The sequence below is a fragment of the Myxocyprinus asiaticus genome, chromosome 29 (genome assembly GCF_019703515.2).
Source record: "Myxocyprinus asiaticus isolate MX2 ecotype Aquarium Trade chromosome 29, UBuf_Myxa_2, whole genome shotgun sequence".
In the NCBI taxonomy this organism is placed as follows: Eukaryota; Metazoa; Chordata; class Actinopteri; order Cypriniformes; family Catostomidae; genus Myxocyprinus; species Myxocyprinus asiaticus.
In genome coordinates, this window is record NC_059372.1 from 41,085,286 (window position 1) to 41,106,880 (window position 21,595).

The following is a 21,595-nucleotide window of genomic DNA, read 5'->3' on the forward strand; positions in this document are numbered from 1 at the left end:
GGAGAGGGGTCCGGTGGCCAGCAAGGTGGTTCTAGGAAGGGAGCGGAGTCCGGCTGTTTGGGTGGTGGCTCCAGAAAGGGAGTGGGGTCCGGAGGCCAGGGAGTTGGCTCCAGGAAGGGAGCGGGGTCCGGAGGCCTTGGAGGAGGCCTGGGCTGTGGAACAGGGAATGGAGTCTCAGGAGGCAGAGACTCAGGGGCGGAGCTGCAGGAGGAGGAGCTGGTGGAGCCGCAGGAGGAGGAGTGGGTGGAGACACTGGAGGAGTGGGCAGAGCCACTGGAGGAGCGGGCAGAGATGTGGAAGACCATGAAAGACTCGGAGGGTGGGGCCGTGAAAGCCTTGGAGGGCAGAGAAACAGTCACAGAAGGCTGGATAGACTGGGGAGCAACCACAGAGACTTGGACAGAAGAGTAGTGGGTGAGGTCCATGGCAGCCTATGGACTATGGATGACTGCGGCAGACTGGGCTGCAGCCGCTGGACAGGGAATTGGATAAGATCAAGCAGGCCAGCAGCCATTAGGGACTGGAAATCTTAGATAGAGGCTGCTGGCAAAGGGTCAGGCTGGGTGGCGTCCTCCATGACCGGGAGCGCTGGCAGTGGCAGGGAATGGCCTCCATGGCTGTGAGTGCTGGCAGCAACTGGGGAACGGCCTCCGTGGCCATGGATGCTGGCAGCCTAAGTGGACGTATTTCTGGGGGATATGTGGACACTAAGGGAAGACCTATAATAAGAAAACTGATAAATACACACACACACACATAAAAAAAAGAAAAAAATAGGAGGTAATAAGAGACACTCCAATCTAGGGCACGACACCGCTCATGCACATCCCGAGCTCAGTGATGTGCTTCAGTGTAACCAGGGTGCTTCAAAAGTGTACACGTAAGATTACTGTGGGTGTGCAACATGTAGTTCATGGCATCCAGCAGTTTTTTCTCCTGCATAAGTTTATTAAAGCAATCCGTTGTCTGTTAGACACCCCAACATAAAGAATCGGCAAGAGTCCCTATAAAAATATTGTCCACCGCATCTGACAAATAAATCTTTGGACTATGCATAATAATGGGAACATTGCTTACAGCAGGCAATTTAAAGTCTGATCATGACTAAAAGGGACATTTATGGTTGAATGCGGTGAATTTGTACAGAAGCAATGCTTAAAATAATGAGGACAATTTAAGACGCAACTTTTCAAGTTTACTCGCTGATAGTAACTATACGCAATGCACCGCGCCCTGTCAGTGTCACGAATCCCGCCTCTGTAGTTCCTCCCACTCACCACCTGAGGGCTCCATCCCCTGAATATTGACTTTTACACTCTGAACTCCATTTCCCATAATCCCCGTACCTGGCACTGATTACCTGCTCACCTTTTCCTCATCTACTCAGCTATTTAAGTCTCACTCTCACTCGCTATCATTGTGAAGTCTGTTTTGTCCTGGCTGACAATTCTGAGCGTTCTCTTAGTTTATTGTATTTCCTGTGTATGATCCTGTACTGTTTACCCTGTTTTGACCCATTGCTGCCTGCCTACTATTACTGCCTTGTTTACCTGGATATAACCTGTGATTGTCTGCCGCCTGCCCTGACCTCTTGCTACCTCTCTGGATTACCTTGGATATTACTGTTGCTGGTGATTGACCCCTGCCTAGCTGTATTACTACGTTTATTGTTATTAAAGCTGCACGTGGATCTCATCTCCGTTGACTCATCATTACAGTCAGCATGCTTAAACATTACAAAAAGTGGTATCTTTAATTCATTACTTTAAAATCACCACAGCTACAAATATTAAACTTACTAGCTTGTTGTTGGAGGACTAGTGGAGCATCCTGTCCAATTTGTAGGATATGTTTCTTTCTACTGTATGACTTCTGTCTGCTCGTTTTACATCCGTCGTCTTTAGTCAGTCATTTAAATGCTGTCAAAAAGCTGATTTAAGTCACTAGTAGATCGAATTCCTCTGTTATATTTTGGAATTTGTGTGTTTAAGCTTCAGTTTCATGTGAATTAAAAGTTCACGTTTAGTTTGCGACACCTGATCATTAAAGCACCACGCAGCCACCATCCGCAACCATAGCAACAGCTCCAGTACCCACACAGGCACAAAGGTTTTCCCATTTAGGCTTACAAAATCTTATGAAAAACTATTTTATATTATATATTTATGCATTATATATAAGATTTTTGCCACGTGTAAATAAAGCCTTTCACGGTTTTTAATTGTGGCTGTCACGGAATGCAGAGACAGGACCCAGGCACAGAGTTGAAGAAATAAAAGGGAATTTATAAAATACAAAAACGGGAAAAAACTCAACCAAAACTCCCACAAGGGGGAAAACAAACATAAACAACCTAAATAATCCAGGCTGGGGCAGGGGAAACTGGAGACAGGACCAACCGGACCAGGTAGAGATGGAGGAATAAACCGACTGACAAACTTGACCAACCAACACACACGACCACTGGAACAAACACAAGACTGCAAACAAGATGAACAGGCCCTGGACAGCAAACACGAGGAGACTAAAATAGGGAGAGAAATCAAATGGGTTAACAAGACAGGGCAGGTGTGACTAATGAACTAATAATGGGCAAACAAGCAGGTGGGGTATGACGTAAGACAGAGAGACATGTGGTGTTATAGAAACAAAACAAAGCCACGTGCTCTCACAAGACAACAAAACACCCGAATGGCATGAGCACACATCGCCAAGACAATAAGGCAATATACGCCCATGTCAACCAGCAAACAAGATGAGAAAATGCGTAGCAAAGCCAAACAAAGCGATGCCATGCATTCTCACACATGAGGCAAATGCCACGTGATGCACGCAACAGGCGACAAAAACAAGACAGGACACCTGTGTGAGAGTTCGGCCACACACTTGACACCTTAGACCGAAGTGACTGAACCTCAGCACAACATGAAGACAGCTCGTGACCCGGGCACGCAACGTGAGCATTCACGAGATCCAGACAAACTACTGACGCAAGTGCACGCTGCCAAGATGACATAAGCGCGATGCACCCACGTCAATAACAGACAGACATGGAGCACAAGTGTCCGGATCCCAACACAGATCGAAACCGAACCAGACAGAAAGACCTGATCCAGACACCATGCTCCCGACATGAAACAAGACGGACTGAAGAGCACATGGCAGCGAATACAACCAAAACCATGTGCTCACACAAAGACAGACAACAAAACACAAGACAGACATGGGACAATGATGCCATGGTCCTGTCAGTCAAAAACCCAGACTGACAGAGTGACAGGACCATGACAGTGGCATCCCTTGTGGGGACTAGTTCTTTCAATTAGTCAAACGGCACTTATACTTATTAAAAAATACTTTTAGGATTTCAAGTGTACTGTACATTCAATACACTTAAGTGCACTTATTTTATACAAGGGTGGTCTTATTGTAAACAATTCATCAGTGCATGTTATTTAAAAAAATAAAAAAAGTTGTTTGTCTTCATAATTTTTTATCAAAATGTAATAACTTGACCCACCTACGAAACGACTTTCCTGTTTGGTTGTAGTCACGAATTCCTTTTTCTTTTACCCTTCCAATCACCTGGCTCTGTTTTGGTATTTTATGCCCACTTTTCACGATCCAATCATTTCCCAAAAAATACAGTTCCACTCTACATTTTTTCTAGTTGAATATCCTGTTTCACTCAGAAATATGCCAGATTACGTATACGTCAGATTGCAAAAAGCATTTCATATTGACATTTTAGTTCCTGCAAGAGTTTCCTCTCGCAATGGAGCACAGTTCACTGCCCAGCCTTGAAGAAAGAATCCACACACATACCTCAATAGCTCACATTCTCTGTAGGTGGACATGTGTTGTAACATTAGGTAGAGTTTAATCCTTTGTACACTTCACACTAGATCATTGCGTAAATTTAAACAATTGCACACTTGACACATTTGATCATTCATGTCCATAGTCACATTCAAGTGACTATGTTATGCAAGACCATGAGCCATTCACACCCACGTTTGAGTGTTTGGCATATATATGAGTGTGTGTTTGGGTATGATTATGTACTGTATGTTCACTGTACAGTATGTGTGGCAAGAACTGCTTATTGTGCATAATGACTGGGCAGAAGTGTGCACACAGTCTACAGTTATATGACTGATGGACCGCAGACTGCAGCTAACACACACCGCAGACTATTTCAGTGTGCATTTATCTCTGTGCAGTTGTGCACGACTGGTGGGATTACATGTTTGTGTGGCTGTGTTAATTAGTGGTGTTTCTAAGGCAACAATCACTTTTACTTAATGCTCATGCTTTTTAGGGATAACCCCTTAGTATTAAACTTTGGTACATAAATCTGCACTATTTCTGCTATGGACATAAATGAAAAATGGTGAAGCTTGTTGAGGAGAGGTGTGGAATTACTTTTCTAAGTGATCAGACTTACAATTTTCACCTGCCTGACAATAAAAATAATGGGATTATGGAAAGAAATTGGTACTTTTATTCACCAAAGTGGCATTCAAATGTATAGTCAGGACATTAATAATGTGAAAAATCACTATTACAATTTGAAAAAAAATGTTCAGAACTTAAAACACTACTTCAAAGAGTTCTCATCAAAAAATCCTCCACATGCAGCAATGACAGCTTTGCAGATCCTTGACATTCTAGCTGTCAGTTTGTCCAGATACTCAGGTGACATTTCACCCCACGCTTCCTGTAGCACTTGCCATAGATGTGGCTGTCTTGTCGGGCACTTCTCATGCACCTTACAGTCTAGCTGATCCCACAAAAGCTCAATGGGGTTAAGATCCATAACACTCTTTTCCAATTATCAGTTGTCCAATGTCTGTGTTTCTTTGCCCACTCTAACCTTTTCTTTTTGTTAATCTGTTTCAAAGTGGCTTTTTCTTTGCAATTCTTCCCTTAAGGCCTGCACCCCTGAGTCTTCTCTTTACTGTTGTACATGAAACTAGTGTTGAGTGGGTAGAATTCAATGAAGCTGTCAGCTGAGGAAGTGTGAGGCGTCTATTTCTCAAACTAGAGACTCGGATGTACTTATCCTCTTGTTTAGTTGTACATCTGGCCTTCCACATCTCTTTCTGTCCTTGTTAGAGCCAGTTGTCCTTTGTCTTTGAAGACTGTAGTGTACACCTTTGTGTGAAATCTTCAGTTTTTTTGGCAATTTCAAGCATTGTATAGCCTTCATTCCTCAAAACAATGATTGACTGACGAGTTTCTAGAGAAAGCTATTTCTTTTTTGACATTTTTGACCTAATATTGACTTTAAGACATGCCAGTCTATTGCATACTGTGGCAACTCAAAAATAAACACAAAGATAATGTTAAGCTTCATTTAACAAACCAAATATCTTTCAGCAGTGTTTGATATAATGGCAAGTGATTTTCTAGTACGAAATTAGCAATTTAGCACGATTACTCAAGGATAAGGTGTTGGAGTGATGGCTGCTGGAACAGATTTGATCAAAAATGACTTTTTTCAAATAGTGATGGTGCTGTTTTTAACATCAGTGATGTCCTGACTATACTTTGTGATCAGTTGAATGCCACTTTGGTGAATTAAAGTAACAATTTCCTTCCGAAACAGCAACATCTGTACATTATTCCAAACTTTTGGCCACCAGTGTATTTTCTCAGGCACTTATTGAGTCTAAATAGATTAACAACTTACAGAATTTCAGAAGTACACCCAAGTGTTAATATCCATATCATGCTGGTCATGTGTTGTACTTGCTATAGTATACTTCCACATTGGTTCTTCATCAAATAGCAATGTCAAATATAAATCAAAACAATCACTGAAACAACGTAACCACCTTGAGGAACAAATAGCATGTATAATATGTATGTAAGAGGCATATCATTCACCAAAAAAAAATTGACAATTTTGTGTGTTTCGCTTACAAATAGTTCCAAAATGAAGCCAAAGCAGGATACACTGATGCAAGCTGCAGAGCAACACACAGACTGACAGCCTGTCTGTAATGCCATGAGCACAAACTAGATGAGTGACAAACCTTGAAGTGTCTCAGTGCTGTTATACTAAATATCAGCATATTGGCTAATATAATTAGAGGATCGGAACTAACAGTAGTAAAAATTGGCATAATATCGTCGACAATCCATTGAAACCCCATATCAGGCAACCACTAGTTTGTTGTATAAAGTTAATTTAGGTTTACCCGTTACACACTGGCCGCAGGCACCATTCAACCGTATCGCTTACCTCACAGCTGGCTCAACTTCAACACAAAGTGCATATTTAAAACTTTTATTGACCACCAGCTATAAATACACACACAAATGACTTCAGACTTCAGTTTTAGGACTTCGTAATCTGTAAAATTTCTGCATTAAGAGGACGCCCGCCCTGAACTCCTTCAAATGTCTGAATGTGTTTGTTTGTGTGTGTAACTGTAAAACGTGCACCATTCATATGAGGAGAGCTGCTGGGGGAGAACTATTTGATTTTGTCTGTCTGATAGTGTTTCTAGTGGCCGAGAAAGACAGAGAATGTGTGTGTGTGTGTGTGTGAGAGAGAGAGAGAGAGAGAGAGAGAGAGAGCGAGAGGCCTTTGTCCTTCAGTCTGCTCTGAATTATGTCATGTTTGAGTCTCCCAGCAGTAGAGCTCAGAAGGGGGGAGACAGGGGCTTAATCTGCATTTTACACCCCCTCCCCTTCACTCTTACCCCCTTTCTTCATTCTCTATCTGTCTTTCACTGAGAGGGTGGATGCCTGTGTGTGTGTGTATAAGCCAGCCTTTGACCGTAAAGTCCCCGGTATACTTCATACAAAATAACGAATGAATACGAACAGGTGTGACATCATTTCGAACAAAATCTGGCCAAAACTAAGGTGTTTTTGAGTTTGTTTCAGTAGTTCGTAACAGCTCGCCAGCCCAAACTTTCAGGAAAACTTCTTACCAGCTGCTTAACACATTATTACTGCCATTGGTCCACGTCATCGATATGTTTGACCTGGAGCTCCACCTTTTTTGAGGCCGACAGCTAATTCCCCTTATGTTGTTCAGTCAGTTAAGATCAGTCAACATGAACACACCAGCGTGTAGAGTTATTAGCGAGCTGGTGCAAACTTACCTAAATCTGTGCGATTGTTTGTAGAGACATTTTCTAAAAACATGTCGTGTGATTTGTTTTGTTTAATTAGTCTACAAAAGGAATCAAATCTACTCAAATACTCTCAAGTGCCCATTCACTCGGTTGTTTGATATACTTAGTGACTCATGTGCTGTCTGAAGCCGAAAACGTTCACACATCTGCACAAACTACTTAAAACGTATTTGTCTGTATTCTGCTCATTAACACTCTTTCTTTTGTAGTAGTATCAGTGTCATCATAAAATAAAATATCAAAATTGGTACTGGTGAATATAATGGACCCGTATAGCTTGTTAGCGCATTAGCGCCATGAATGCAGGATATAAACATGACAAATTACACATAATATACTGCATATATATTACTTTAAATCATCATCATGTGGTTAAAATGGCTCATTTTACTGATCACATGTGAATTCTACTAATAAAATGAGGCATGAAGTCATTGACAGCAAATTTTAATGTCACATTAGTTAATGTTTTACATATATTCTTGTATGTCCTCATTTAAATGCTTCTCTAAACGCCTCCCCAAGAGGTGTGGCTGGTGTCTGAATGTTTGCAAACAGTATGTCATTGCTAAGCTGTTTTGAACTTTGTTTTGGCTCTGATCAAAGAACGAAAAAGAACTCCGCCATGAGTATACCGGGCCTTAAGACCTACATAGAAGCTACTTAAGTCTTACATAAAGGTTCATAAGGCTCATTCAAGTATACACTGTCATATAATGCAACATGGACAAAGTGGTGCCCAAAGATCATGGTTCGAGATCATGGACAGTGTGCTTTGACATCGTCCCACTGTTAGTGGAGAGACCACTCAGGACATCATGGCAGTTACGGTCGGTGAGTTGTCAAAGCTAACTTATCTTGCTAGCTAGCTAATGTTTACATACAGTACGATATCAACTTGATATTCTAGATAACTAGATAACATGATACCTCAGATGCTGGCACCAGGGCGGGTTTTAGGGCAACACTGCGGGGCTTGCTCAAGGTCCAAAGCTATTGGCCCCGGCAGGCCAGTTGATAGCCCTGTCTCGCACTGGCCCGATAGTGGAAAAGTGGCTATTGAAAGAGGGACCCCGAGTCATATCTAAAGACCAGAATATCATAGAGACTTGGGGGTGGGCTCTTTTGACTTGGGCCAGTGAACAACCACCAAGCAACCATTCAGAACACCCTAGCAACCACCTAACAAGGCCCTAGCAACCACTCAGAACACTTTAGCAACCACATAGCAATGGCCACAACAAGATTACTTAGAACTAATACTAGTTATTGAAGAATGGAAAGAGGCTGTTTTGTTTCACTCTGGCATTGACTAAAATGTTAGCCTGAACATAGTATAGTACTATAGTATGAGTAATTTAATATCACAGCAATGGTACAGAATATATGACAACATAGATATTTTTGCTGTAAATAAAAAGATGGCTCATACAGGGGCTGTATATTTTTTAACCTCTATTAGAAAACATGTATGAAGATGTCACAAATATTTTCAGATGAAAATTACGTAACTATGGTGGCATTTTTAGCTAAATTACATTATGTGGTTTATTACACATATTGTGGCAGTTCCGAGGTGAAATGTCCACTGTGTGGTCCTAAAAGCGCATTAAATGTTCTCCCAAACAAATAATTTTTAAGGTTACTGCTCTATCAAGTTTTAAATAAATAAATAAAAAACGATCTCTCTACCCTAAACCTTAAACCAAAGCTAATTTTGGCTCATGTGACAACTCGATGTGCTCTTCAGGACTCGTACCCCGGTCATTTGCATAGCAAGTGCAGCACTCTATCAGTTGAGTTACTATGCAAATTGATCACACTTCAACAAGCTTATGAAATGTAGTTGGTTATGTAATCCAAATGTTAAAATGTATCACCGTACAAAAGTGTTTATATGTCATAAGATAGCATTGTGTGAGGAACAGAGTGAAATGTTTATGAATTGATTATCTGCCATTTTCATGGTTTGTGTGAAAGTGAATAAAAATAATTGTTGTTATAGCGCCTCTAGTGTTCATTTCACCAGGAAACTGCTGCAAAGTGAACAAGCCACATAAAAATAATTTTGCAAAAATGTCGGTATTGTAACGTGATTCTGTGAGACCAGGCTGCAGCTTCAATATACACAACTACTTCCACAGATCAAAGCGTAAATATAACAAAAGTACACTGTGTATCCGAATTAGCTGTAATTTAATCTGGTGAATTATACACAGAATGCTCTAGTAAATAAACTAAAGGCTTAGTGCGCTAATGGCTTTTGTTGTAGTGATCAAAGTGAACATGATATTATACAAATGTCTTTACATTTACAACACACACACACACACACACACACACACACACACACACACACACACACACATACACACACACATCTTTTTGTTTTCTCCTTACAGCATTGCTTGGTTTGCAGTTTCCCCATAGCTTCTAAAAGAGCTCTCTGTAACTTTCATAATTCAGCAGCACATGCCATGCCTCGTGTTTGTTTGCATGTGTAACGGGAGCCAGCTGATAGATAGCTGTGCAAGTCCCGTATGGAGCGAGTAGAACAGTAGCATCACAATGGTGCCGTGACCCGGATGGGAGTGAGGTTTAGGGGGGTGAGTGTAATGGGAGCCAGCTGATAGATAGCTGTGCAATGTGTATAAACCTCACTCTCCTGACCTCAAGAGGTGCACTAGCGACTGACGCTAGGGGCTGTAGCCTTTAGCCTCCCATGCCGGAGATCCCAGTCCTGTATGGAGTGGGTAGAACAGGAGCATCACACATGTCTGTGTGTGTATACATGCATGTAAACATCTACACATGTGCATACGTTTGTATATACACTCAGAGTCAGACTCAGCTGTCTTTACAGGGTGTGTCTCTAACAACAGTGTGTGTGTGTGTGTGTGTGTGTGAGAGAGGTTTCATGAACAAACAAATGTAGTTCAAGTCATGTGTGTAACACTCATGTGTGTCAGCTCGTTGAGCAGAGTCTCGAGAGTGACCTCTGTGGTCGTGGGCATGGACAGAGACTCGGGAACGATTTCTGTGGTCGTGGGCATGGACAGAGACTCGGGAACGACCTCTGTGGTCGTGGGCATGGACCGAGACTCAGGAACGACCTCTGTGGTCGTGGGCATGGGCAGAGACTTGGAAACGGAAGTCTTTCTCCTCCTCCTCCGGGAGGCCGACGTAGGTAACATGGGCTCTGGGACGGAAAAGGCTGGCAATGTTGGCTCTGGGACGGACAAGGCTGGCAACGCAGGCTCTGGGACGGACAAGGCTGACAGCTCGTTGGCCGTGGCAGGAATGGGCATTGGCTCATTGGCCATGACAGGCGTGGGCTTTGGCTCGTTGGCTGTGGCAGGCATGGGCGTTGGCTTGTTGGCCGTGGCAGATGTGGGCGTTGGCTCATGGGCCGTGGCAGGCGTGGCCGTTGGCTCATTGGCCGTGGCAGGCGTGGGCTCTAACAGTTTGTGGAGAAGGGTCTTCGTGGCCCTACACACCGATATCAGTGGCGAATAATTCAACTTGGAGATAAGGGCCGTGACAGGGTCCACAGAATGCTTGAAGCAATGAGTCGCAGAAGGCTGGACTGTGACATGGCATGGAGCAGGCTGAGGTTTGGCTGTGACATGGTATGGAGCAGGCTGAGGTGATGCTGTGACATAGCATGGAGCAGGCTGAGGCGTGGCTGTGACATGGCATGGAGCAGACTCAGGCTTTGCTGTGACATGGAGTGGAGCGGACTCAGGCGTGGAAGACTCGGAAACCGGAACCGGGATTGAGAGAGGAGGATCCTCCGAAGCGAGTGTCTATAAGATTAACCTTACATATTCCTCCCTTGTGTAGTCTCCGGTCTCCAGCAATTCCGTTGGGAGTCCGATTCTGTAAATGGATTTCAGGTTTTCATCATCAAATCCTGTGTGGACGGCAACGGTGGATTAGAAATGAGAGTACTCCCTTATAAATAAGTCTGCCTTGCTCAGTTGCACGAAGTATGCCACTAGATACATTTTTTGCGGTCAGTTGTTCTGTAATGTAGGAAAGAGGTCACGAGAGCGGAATCTAAGTGCAGCAAACTTTAATAATAAATAAGTAAACAAAGTACAAAATAATGGAGTAAACACAGGAACAAAGAAAACATCCACGAGGGGAAAACACAGGAACAAATGAAACATCAACCATTGGAACTGGTCAACATCAGGTCAAAACACATATACATATAACAACTGACAAAGGTTACATAGACATCAGAGCAATATATATACAGGGATAAACGAGGTAAATGACACACAGGTGAGAACAATAGGGAACAGCTGGAAGTGATCGGGGCAGGGGATTATGGGAAGTGTAGTCCAGGGGGAACAGATGACAGGGCAAAACACAAGGCAAACAACAGTGAATCGTGACAATCTGACAGTTGGATTTTCTCTGGAACTGGACACGTTCTCTATACAAACACACATACATGCTTGCCTGCTTCTATTGTCCATGTTTCTCACAATACTGTAATCAGCACATGAGTTCAGACTGTGTTCGTATGTGGGTAAAGAGTATGAAATCATCTATTTTATCTACACTAAAGCCCCAATGTTGTTAAATTAGTGGCATGGACAATGTACAAACTCCACCCACCAAAACCCACAATAATCATTGAGCCTGCATGAAACTGCTGTAACATAGCGATAAAACTTACATATTTACATAAATGTTCTCTTTATTAAGGGCTTATAAAGGGGTTTATTAATGACTATTAATTAATGTACAAATGCATCATATAATTTATTTGTAGTTATTATAACATGCATAAAAGGGTGACTTTCATGCAATACTTGCCAACTAGTGAGCCATTTAACCTCACATGTTATAAATGCTTAATAGAATTTATTTAACGTTAGTAACCTATGAAAATGTACCTTAAAGGGGACCTATTATGCAAAATTCACTTTTACATGGTGTTTGAACATAAATGTGAGTCGGCAGTGTGTGTACACAACCACCCTACAATGTTAAAAGTCCACCCACTCCTCTTTCTTATATTTCTATTAATCAAAAACAGCATCTCAAAATGACTGGTTTTCGTATCCGCTCTAAAGTGACGTCACTTTAGAGCAGGCCACGCCCACGACTGGTGATGGACTCCATCCTATTATCATAGATCCTCCCCTGAGTGATCTACACAAAGCCCGCCATTTTTTTCCGCGTTGGAGCAGCTACATTGAGAAGAATAATGTCTCAACATTGTAAGCGTCATAAATGTTCTGTTGTAGGCTGTAAAAGTGAACATAAGAGTCTTCATGTACTCCCGGCATCAGAGCCACTGAAGACGCAGTGGACAAGTTTTGTTTTTGAAGAAAATGTGCCCCAAAACATAACAAAATTTGTGTATGTTTGTGCAAATCATTTTACACCGGACTGCTTTGTGAATGAGGAAGAGAGAAAAAAAAATCTTTTTTGAAGAGAGAAAAAAAACATTTTGGAAGAGAGAAAAAAAAAAATAAGAAGAAAGAAAAAAAAATCTAGGAAGAGAGAAAAAATGTAAGACTTAGGCTCAGGAAGGAACCGAGACACTATTGTTTTTTTTTTTTTTTTCACCGTTATTTTTATTTTTTTCACCTTGCGGTTCAGGGCTTCCTGCATTTTCCCATCCTGCATTTTGTTACATGAATAACTTACATGTTCAATAGTTCAGTATGTGGATATGTTTTTACTTGTGAGTTTGTAGGTTGCAGCATCTCATTTTGTGTTTGTGTAGTGAAAGTGGGTCAGTGTGTGAGTTTGGCATGTACAGGATAGAGCCAATCACAGGCTGGCCCAGACAGGCAAAAGCCAATCATGTGGCTTTCCTCTGGAGCCCTTGATAATGACGTCTCTGTGTTGAGTGAATAATGACAGTGATTTTTTTTTTTTAAACTGGCAGCTGAGAATGGGAGATATGTGGCTGAATGCAAGACAAAACGAAAGTTTTCAATTCCCTGGAAATTGTTTATGTGGTTTTGTTTTCAGAGTGCAATAAATTGTTGCAATTTGAGTGTCTTTCATTTGGTGCAAATTCCACAATATATTGTAATCCAAGACTTTATCTTTATCTGTCTGTCCCTCTTTTCCCATTTACCAGTCAAAACTTCAGAAACACTTTGCAATTTATGTTCCTCATGGTTTTTAAAACCTTTTAAAGACTTATGCTAAAGGCTTAAAATTAGTTTTGCAGACCAATATCATTTGTCCCGATGTAGGATTTTATTTTATTTATTTATTTATTCATTATTTGACCAGATAGTGAAGCAAAAGCAGACATTAAATGTCCAGCATACATATGAACTCATTCAGTACTGTTTAAAAAGCATCACTTCATAATTTCCTGTTACATTTGTGTTATTTCATAGTTAACAATTATGTTATTATTCAAAAATGTAAAAAAAAATTAATAACAATAAAGAATAAGTAGGTGTGTCCATACTTTTCAATGGAAGTGTGTATGACTTACTCCTCTCCACAGAGGTAAATGACCCATTGTGTCAATGGAGAGGGAAAATTGCCATGTTACAGTGAGTTGATTGTATGTGCACACCTGTGCGAGTGTGTGTGGAGAGGGTGCGTCTAAATGGATGGTCTTGCAATATTGTGTTAGTGAGACTAATAGATAGTCATGAACCACACACACACACACTGTCACAGTGTTCTCTTTCTTTTAACACAAACAGTAAAGTGTCTCCATTACACTTTAATCTGGTCATTAAAGCCTCTCTCTTTCAGTGCTGGCCTATTCTTTTATGAAAGACTCAGTGTGTGCGTGTGTGCGTGTGTGTGTGTGTGTGTGTGTGTGTGTGTGTGTGTGTGTGTGTGTGTGTGTGTATGCGTGTGTTTGCCTTTATCTGTGTGCATGTGTGTTCTCCCATGGAAATTCATTTGGAGTGATCTGGTTAGTGACTGTCAACTGGTGGGCTGCAGCATTATGTGTGTTTCAGATATGACTGAATCACACACAACCTGACACTATAAAACACTCCAACTAGAATAAATGCCCATAAAAGTATATATGTTTATGTATGTTTTTAAATGTTAGTATATCTTTACATTTTCTCAAAAAAAAAAAAAAAAAAAAAGTGAGTGGTGTTTGTTGCACATGCTAAACTAGCCGCCACAATGCAGGGGGTGTTGTGGGTGGTTGCCAGGGTGTTGCTATGTAGATGCTAGGATGTTGTTTAGGTGTTGTGAGTGGTTTTATGCATTTTTCTGTGCGGTTGCTAAGGTGTTCTGGGTGGTTTTAAGCACATTGCTATGCGGATGCTAAAGTGTTCTAAGTGGTTTTACGCGTTTTGCTATGCGGATGCTAAGGTGTTCTGGGTGGTTTTTAGCGCGTTGCTATGTGGATGCTAAAGTGTTCTGAGTGGTTTTAAGCATTTTGCTGTGGGGTTGCTATGGTGTTCTGGGTGGTTTTTAGCGCATTGCTATGCTGATGCTAAAGTGTTTTGAGTGGTTTTAGTGTCTTTCTATGTGGTTGCTAATGTGTTTTAGGTGGTTTTTAGCATCTTGCTACTTGTTGCTAAAGGCCAATGTATACTTTGGTTTTCCACGTGCCGGTACGTGCATCCCAGTTTCAGTCTTCGTCTGTACATGCCGTTGGCGTTCTAGTGCCTGCCGTTGACTAAAGAGTATCACAAAGAGGTAATAGTGTGCATGTGTTGAACATATCCGTATGCGTATGCGCTTGTGGTCAACAGAGTTTACTTTAAAAGGCTAAGCGTCCGACAATGCACAAGACTGAATGGCATGATGGAAAACGTGTATACCCTACCCTTTACAAAAATCAAGAGTTTTTCTGCAAATTCGCCACTCATTATTTTCACATGGAAATGAGCTTTGTGGCAAACTTTTCATAGTTGTAAAAGGTTTGCTGCAGGTTTACCAGTACCGGTAAAGAGCTGCAAACTAATGGCAAAAATATATGGTGAACCGCAAGCTCATTTGCATGTGTCTGCAGTTTCTAAAGTGTTCTGAATGGTTGCTGAGCCAAGTCAAAAGCGTTCACCCTCAAGTCTCTATGAAATTCTAGTCTGTAGATATGACTGGGGTCTCTTCCTCAGTGTAAATCTATGGGATTTTTCACCTGTTTTATGGCATTCTGGGTGAAAATTGTCTGTTTAGAAAAGTAGTAGCACATTTCTTCTCAACAAGTTGCATGATTTAAGATGTCTGTTGCACAAATGGTGAAGGACAAGTTACATGTTGAAATTAGTTCAAATCCTTAACCCTAAGTGTGAGCAATAGTGATGCTTGCCTTAGCAGCTTCTTGAGGAGAGGTGTGCTCTTACTTTTTTTTGGGGGGGGGGGGGGGGGGGGGGATTTTTCCCCTTTTTCTCCCAATTTGGAATGCCCAATTCCCAATGCGCTCTAAGTCCTCGTGGTGGCGTAGTGATTCGCCTCAGTCCGGGTGGCAGAGGACGAATCCCAGTTGCCTCCACGTCTGAGACAGTCAACCCGCACATCTATCACGTGGCTTAAGCGCGTTGCCACGGAGACATAGCACATGTGGAGGCTTCATGCCGTCCACCGCGGCAACCACGCTCAATTCACCATGCACCCCACCGAGAACAAACCACATTATAGCGACCACGAGGAGGTTACCCCATGTGACTCTACCCTCCCTAGCAACCGGGCCAATTTGGTTGCTTAGGAGACCTGGCTGGAGTCACTCAGCACACCCTGGGATTCAAACTAGCAAACTAGCGAAATCCAGGGGTGGTAGCCAGTGTATTTTACCACTGAGCTACCCAGGCCCCTGGTGTGCTATTACTTTGATAACTGATCAGACTAACAGTTTTCTCCCAATGGATGATAAAAAGGCAGATATAATCCCCTAAATTTACATTGAAAGGGGGACCCAAGCCATATCTACACACCACAATATTGTAGAATCTTTTGACTTTGGCTAGTAAGCAGCTACCTTGCAAGCAGCAAATTTTGCATAGGCAAACACCTCTCACATTTTGTTTCTAAATGTAAAAAAAAAAAAAGTGTAATTTTATTCTATGTGTTTGATGTTACTGCTGTTTTGTTTGTTAGATTTTTAGATGTAGGTCTGGGACAGTAAACAGTGACTTAACAATAGCTACTGCTACAAGCTAAAAGTGGGTTAAAGTTCAGATTTTCCTCTAAGCTGTGTATGAGAGAAAGACAGGAGCACAGAATTGTTATCTGAAAGACAAAACTGAAAATTGTTTTGTTTTGTGTGTGTGTGTGTGTGTGTGTGTGTTTGTTCAGAATATATCAAGATTCCTTTTACAATTAAAAACGCCTAAGCCCTGTGGGCTCTTTATAGAGATCGACTGATATTGTTGTTTTCTTGACCGATACCAGTACAGATAAATTTAAAGTTTAAGTGTCCAATAGCCGACATACAAAACTGACTTATTTTTATTTCTGCTTTTTGACACAACACATAAATAATTTAATAATGTAAATAATTTTTTTTGTAGTGTTGACGCACTACTTCCAATTGAAACAGGAAGTTGGGGCATGGCATTTCAAAGGGCCCATTCCTATTTTTAAATCACCAATAGGCTTCAGTTTAATTCATTTAGTTTAGGAGTTTAGTCTAAGTCACAGCCATGAACCATGATTTTCTTGTTGCTAATCAGTTGCAAGTGGTGTTAATGGGAGGCACATTATCATCCTAGAGCATTTGATTGGACAAAAATTGTGAAGTGCAAGATGATTCATCAATATTTTTGGCTCCATTTTCCCTGTATTCTTTTAATTAAATTCTTAATGCGTATATTGTCTAAAAAGTTAATTGTATCAACTTTTAGGAGTACACTAGCATATAGATTTCTTTAAAGCCAGTGTTGGGTAAATTAATCAAAAAAAGCAATCCATTACAGATTACCAGTGACCTTTTTAAAAGTTTAATCAGATTACTTTACTGATTACTTCATCGAAAAACAATCCCATTACAAATTACTTTACACATTTCTCTCAACACATTCAAAATAATGTCTATATTATGTCTATGCACATGTAACCAGTCCTACTTGACCCGCTCCAAGTGGGATTCAAACCAGCGTCTCCGGCATGGGAGGCAGGCGCACTGACGAATAATATTACGTTATTTTCCTGTGAAAAGTACTGTTTCCTATTCCTGTGCTAAAGACCCACCAATTGGTGGCATTTATTGGTAGACCCAATATTAAAAAACTGATTACCAATTAAGAAGAAAGGTTTAAATATCAGTAAAAAGTCAAAACAATTAGTGGTCTCACTCTTTATCTTTCTCTCTTTCAGAAGATTATCCATTCTCCACTGATGTTTTACCACCACTGCCGGAGGTCCCTGTTGGAGGGGCAGTCCTAAGCCAGTTGGGTGGTCCCATCAGAAACTCTGCCCTGAGATACTGCTCCTCGCACAGCATGAACTCCACGCACTGCAATGACCGACCGGTCAGCTATGGCTCCACCTCTTCCTCCGCCTCATCCCGGGACAGCCACTGCTCGCTGGTGGGTCGGCCGGTGTTAGGCTCCACCCCTGAGCGAGATCGGGATTCTGGGGCCATTCGATTGGAGCTGGTGCCTGCCGGTCAGCTTGATGAGGAGGAGTCAGGAAGACAGACACCGACACCAGCGAATCAGAGCGAGGGAGATGTTCAGTCACCTGAAGGACGTAAACTCCAGTATGTGGACCGAGTGGTGCAGGAAATTCTCGACACAGAAAAAACCTACGTCCAGGACCTTCGCAGTATAGTTCAGGTGAGCAAAATGGAATGCTTGTGTTGTTAATTCCTGAGCAGTCTGAGACTTTATCATGATCAGATTTCTCATACATTAATTGCAAAAAGCCAACATTTAATGAGTATTCCCCCCAAAAAGGAAAACTGTCATCATCAGGGTTGGGAGAGTTACTTTTAAAATGTAATCCTTTACAAATACTGAATACTTAATTCAATTACCGCAATAAGAAAGTAATGTAATCTGTCTACTTTAATTACTTTTGGAAAACCTCAAGTTCACATATGTGAATAAAGTCAAAAGAAAATATATATATATATATATATATATATATATATATATATATATATATATATATATATATAAACGAGCGACAAGTTGTTAACAATATTTTGTAGTAATCAACATTATGCCACAAATTTTGTCGATTGAGCTTAAAGAATGTTTAGGGTGTTCTTCTCCACATCATGAAAGTGAATAGGGATCATGGCTGTCAAGTAATGATAAAAAAAGCATAATAAAAGTATCACAAAAGTAGTCCCTATGTCTCATGCGCTTTATTCCAAACCTTCTGAAGTCGTGCGATAGCTTTGCATTTGAAACAGACCGAAATTGTACTTCTTATTGACCTCCACGGTATCTCAATGCCTCTAAATATAGAAGTGTAACAACATATATTTGCGCTTCCATAAATCACATTTTAATGATTTTTTTTTTTTTTTTATCTATATAAGTTTACTATCACATAACTATTTCTTTGTTTATTACAAGACAATTGAGTACTATATCATGTTGATTTTCTGTATGTCTATTTAGACTCAACAAGTGCCTGAGAAAATACTTGTGTGTAGATTATGTGTTGTGTGTAGCTCAATACGTGTTTGAAAGCAGTTGCATCTCATAAAATTTCAGAGTGGAAGTAATGAATTCCATTTTATCATTAATTGCATTATCTCTTTGATATATGAGAAATAAGACATCAAAATAAAACAGAATATGTTATTTTTCTATTATTTTCTGATTGTCTTAAGAATTCTTTAAAATTTTACACTACTTGGGCATTTGGTAGATCGGTTTGTGCTGGGTTGCTTAAGACCCGATGTATGTAATAATGTTTGACGATGCTCCCATGCATTTAATGGTAAAGGGTACAAAAGGGTGGTAACTCTCCAGTTGATTGGTCAAACCTGCAACCAAGTGTAACATGCACATGAGAAGATGAATGCTAAACCCTTCCTCTCGCCCTTACCCTTATTTTCTCACTCTTTCTCGATTAACATGTGGGCAATGATTTTTAGGAGTCTGCAATCCCCTTGGCCCCATCTACATTTAACTGTACATGTTCCCTGGTACTGAGCGGATGATAGATGGTTGGAGAGGAGAAAGGGAGAAAAGGAAAGCAGGCAGGATAGATTGAGAGAGCAGATAAAGGAGAGGAAAGTAGGTTAGAAAAACAATGGTGCTTTCTGCTACACTAATAGACTGCTGTTTACATGTGTGTGCACTGTATGTAAAGTAAAGCTCTTGAGTCAATGTACTCTCATTATAAACTCTCTCTCTCTGTAACATAATCATTTAGTGTGATTATACTATAATGCACTGTAAGTTGATAGTTCTTGCTGGTCTGAGATTTAAGATCAGCGGGTCACTCATTGAAGAACCCTTACAAAAAATCTAAACTAACCACAGTCTTGTCGCAAATTTGTAGTTAGTTATTTTCACATGCAAATGAGCTTGTGATTCGCCGCAAATGTTTGCCAGAAGTTTGTAGCTCTTCACCGGTAGTGGTGAACCTCCGGCAAACCTTTGGCAACAATGGGCAATTTGCTGCAAGTTTGCCGCAAAGCTCATTTGCATGTGAAAATGATCTGTGGCGAATTTGCAGCAAGTTTGCAGCAAATTTGCAGTGAACTCTCAATTTTTGTAAGGGCATAAGTTCATACTTAAATTTGTTTCTAAATTTAGTACTAAATTTGAGTGGCACTCAGTCTAAACAACTCTCAAATCAAAAGTTGCTGACTGATGCTTGCAGTCTAAACTGCAACCACAGCAGAAGTCCATCCTCCATTCATCTGAGCTCTAGCCAGACACCTTATCCGTTAGACCACATAAGTAGGGGTCATGACCTTCAATAACCATATCCATATGTGTGTTTCTCCCAGTTTCCAGTAGCATTGAATTTGCCATAATCACACACACACACACACACACACAACTCATTTGCCTTGAGTTTGAACCCTGACAAAGCCCCGTTTGGGGTGTTGCCAGTCTGATGGTGAAGGATCTGGGCTTTAACACAAACTCTGTTGAGGTCACATAACTGAGGCTTTTCTTTACTTTGCTTGAAACTAGTATTCTGTATTGCTTTTGACAAATTACATATTCATAAGTCTCTTCTTACTGCTGTTTTAAATGTCACCTTTTATTTCCATAATGTGACGTATTTCCGAGTGATACAGGATATTTCATGAAAAAAGATGTAGGGCTGGATTTGATTTTATCTATCCAGAATTTATTTGATGGTTAGTAGTCCTTTGTAGGTGGCACTTTAAGGCATCATAAGCACGCTCCTAATGCAACAGGCTGATCACACAGTGAATTCGGTGACAGTAGGTCAAAAGTTCTTCTGTTGAAATTAGTCTGTATTTACAGATATTCAAACCACTGCCCCCAGAGAGCAAAGATGAAAGTGTTGTTGAAGTGAAACATCCACAGAGTGGAGCCAAAAGAGAGTATTATTTCTAGTAGTTTACAATAGTCACATTCACACATACAGCCTTTTCCAGAAAATTACCCACAATTTCCAGTTTAGAGGGGTGTAAACACGACCCTTTTGAAAATACTGGTAAATTTGCTCTGGCAATTTTCCTTAATGCGATATTATTTTATTACCCTTACATTTCCATATTGATGGTATGTGTGAACAGAGCCATAAGATTACTGGTTTCGGTTTGTATGAGGTCAGGGCGCACTGGCATAAGAACGTTCAGACGGAGATGACGAAATTACTCTGCGCCGTTTAACACAGGTGACTCGGAAGTAAGAAAAATGTCAACAAACTGGCCAGATAGTGAAACTAGAGTGCTTCTCTTCATCTGAGCGGATGAATACATTTCCCGACAGCTGAAAGGAACAGTTAGTGATTTCCCACGTATTCTCCGATGAACCCACGTTCTTCATGCAGACCTCTGTGTAGCGAAATACATAAATAGTACTGTGCTTTTCAGCCACAGATAGAGTCTACGCCTTCGGATGCTAGCAACAGAATTTTGTTCTCTGTAGTTCAACAGTCTCATTTGAAGTCGTTGCATACAGTGTTGTTGAGTCTTAAGTAGGTGCATAAATGAAAACCTTCACCAAAAACAGAAAAAAAAAACACCAGCATTACTGACCGCTACAAAACCATACCCTGCCACATTTTCAAGCTAAAAAGCCCACATTTCTGGCACAATTGTGTTGAGGCCATTTCCGGCAAATGACGTCACAGTTTAACGGCATTTGGTGCTGATGTGTGAATGGTAGCACAGCAGAAAAAAGACAGAAAGAACTTTCATGTGTGAACAGTACCTTTGGTACGTTTATTAGTAAAGGCAACCCAACGATTTTCATGTAAGTTATCTGGTTGCATGTGTGAAAGGGTCTAATGTAATACAGTCAACAGGAATGCTTATTTTATTAGCTCTATACTCCCTAACCCAAACCCCAACCCTAAACCTAACCATC

At 40.9% G+C, this 21,595-nt stretch overlaps 1 protein-coding gene across 3 annotated transcripts in view; it reads left to right on the forward strand.

The window, feature by feature from the left end:
- The window catches only part of LOC127419749 (pleckstrin homology domain-containing family G member 1-like), a 96,312-nt gene that overhangs the window by 20,956 nt on the left and 53,761 nt on the right, over positions 1-21,595 (forward strand). For all 3 annotated transcript variants that reach the window (XM_051661434.1, XM_051661433.1, XM_051661432.1), the window contains exon 2: positions 17,433-17,893. In XM_051661434.1, coding sequence (XP_051517394.1) covers positions 17,558-17,893 — 336 coding nt within the window. In that variant the 5' untranslated portion in view covers positions 17,433-17,557. The remainder of the gene's footprint in view (positions 1-17,432; positions 17,894-21,595) is intronic.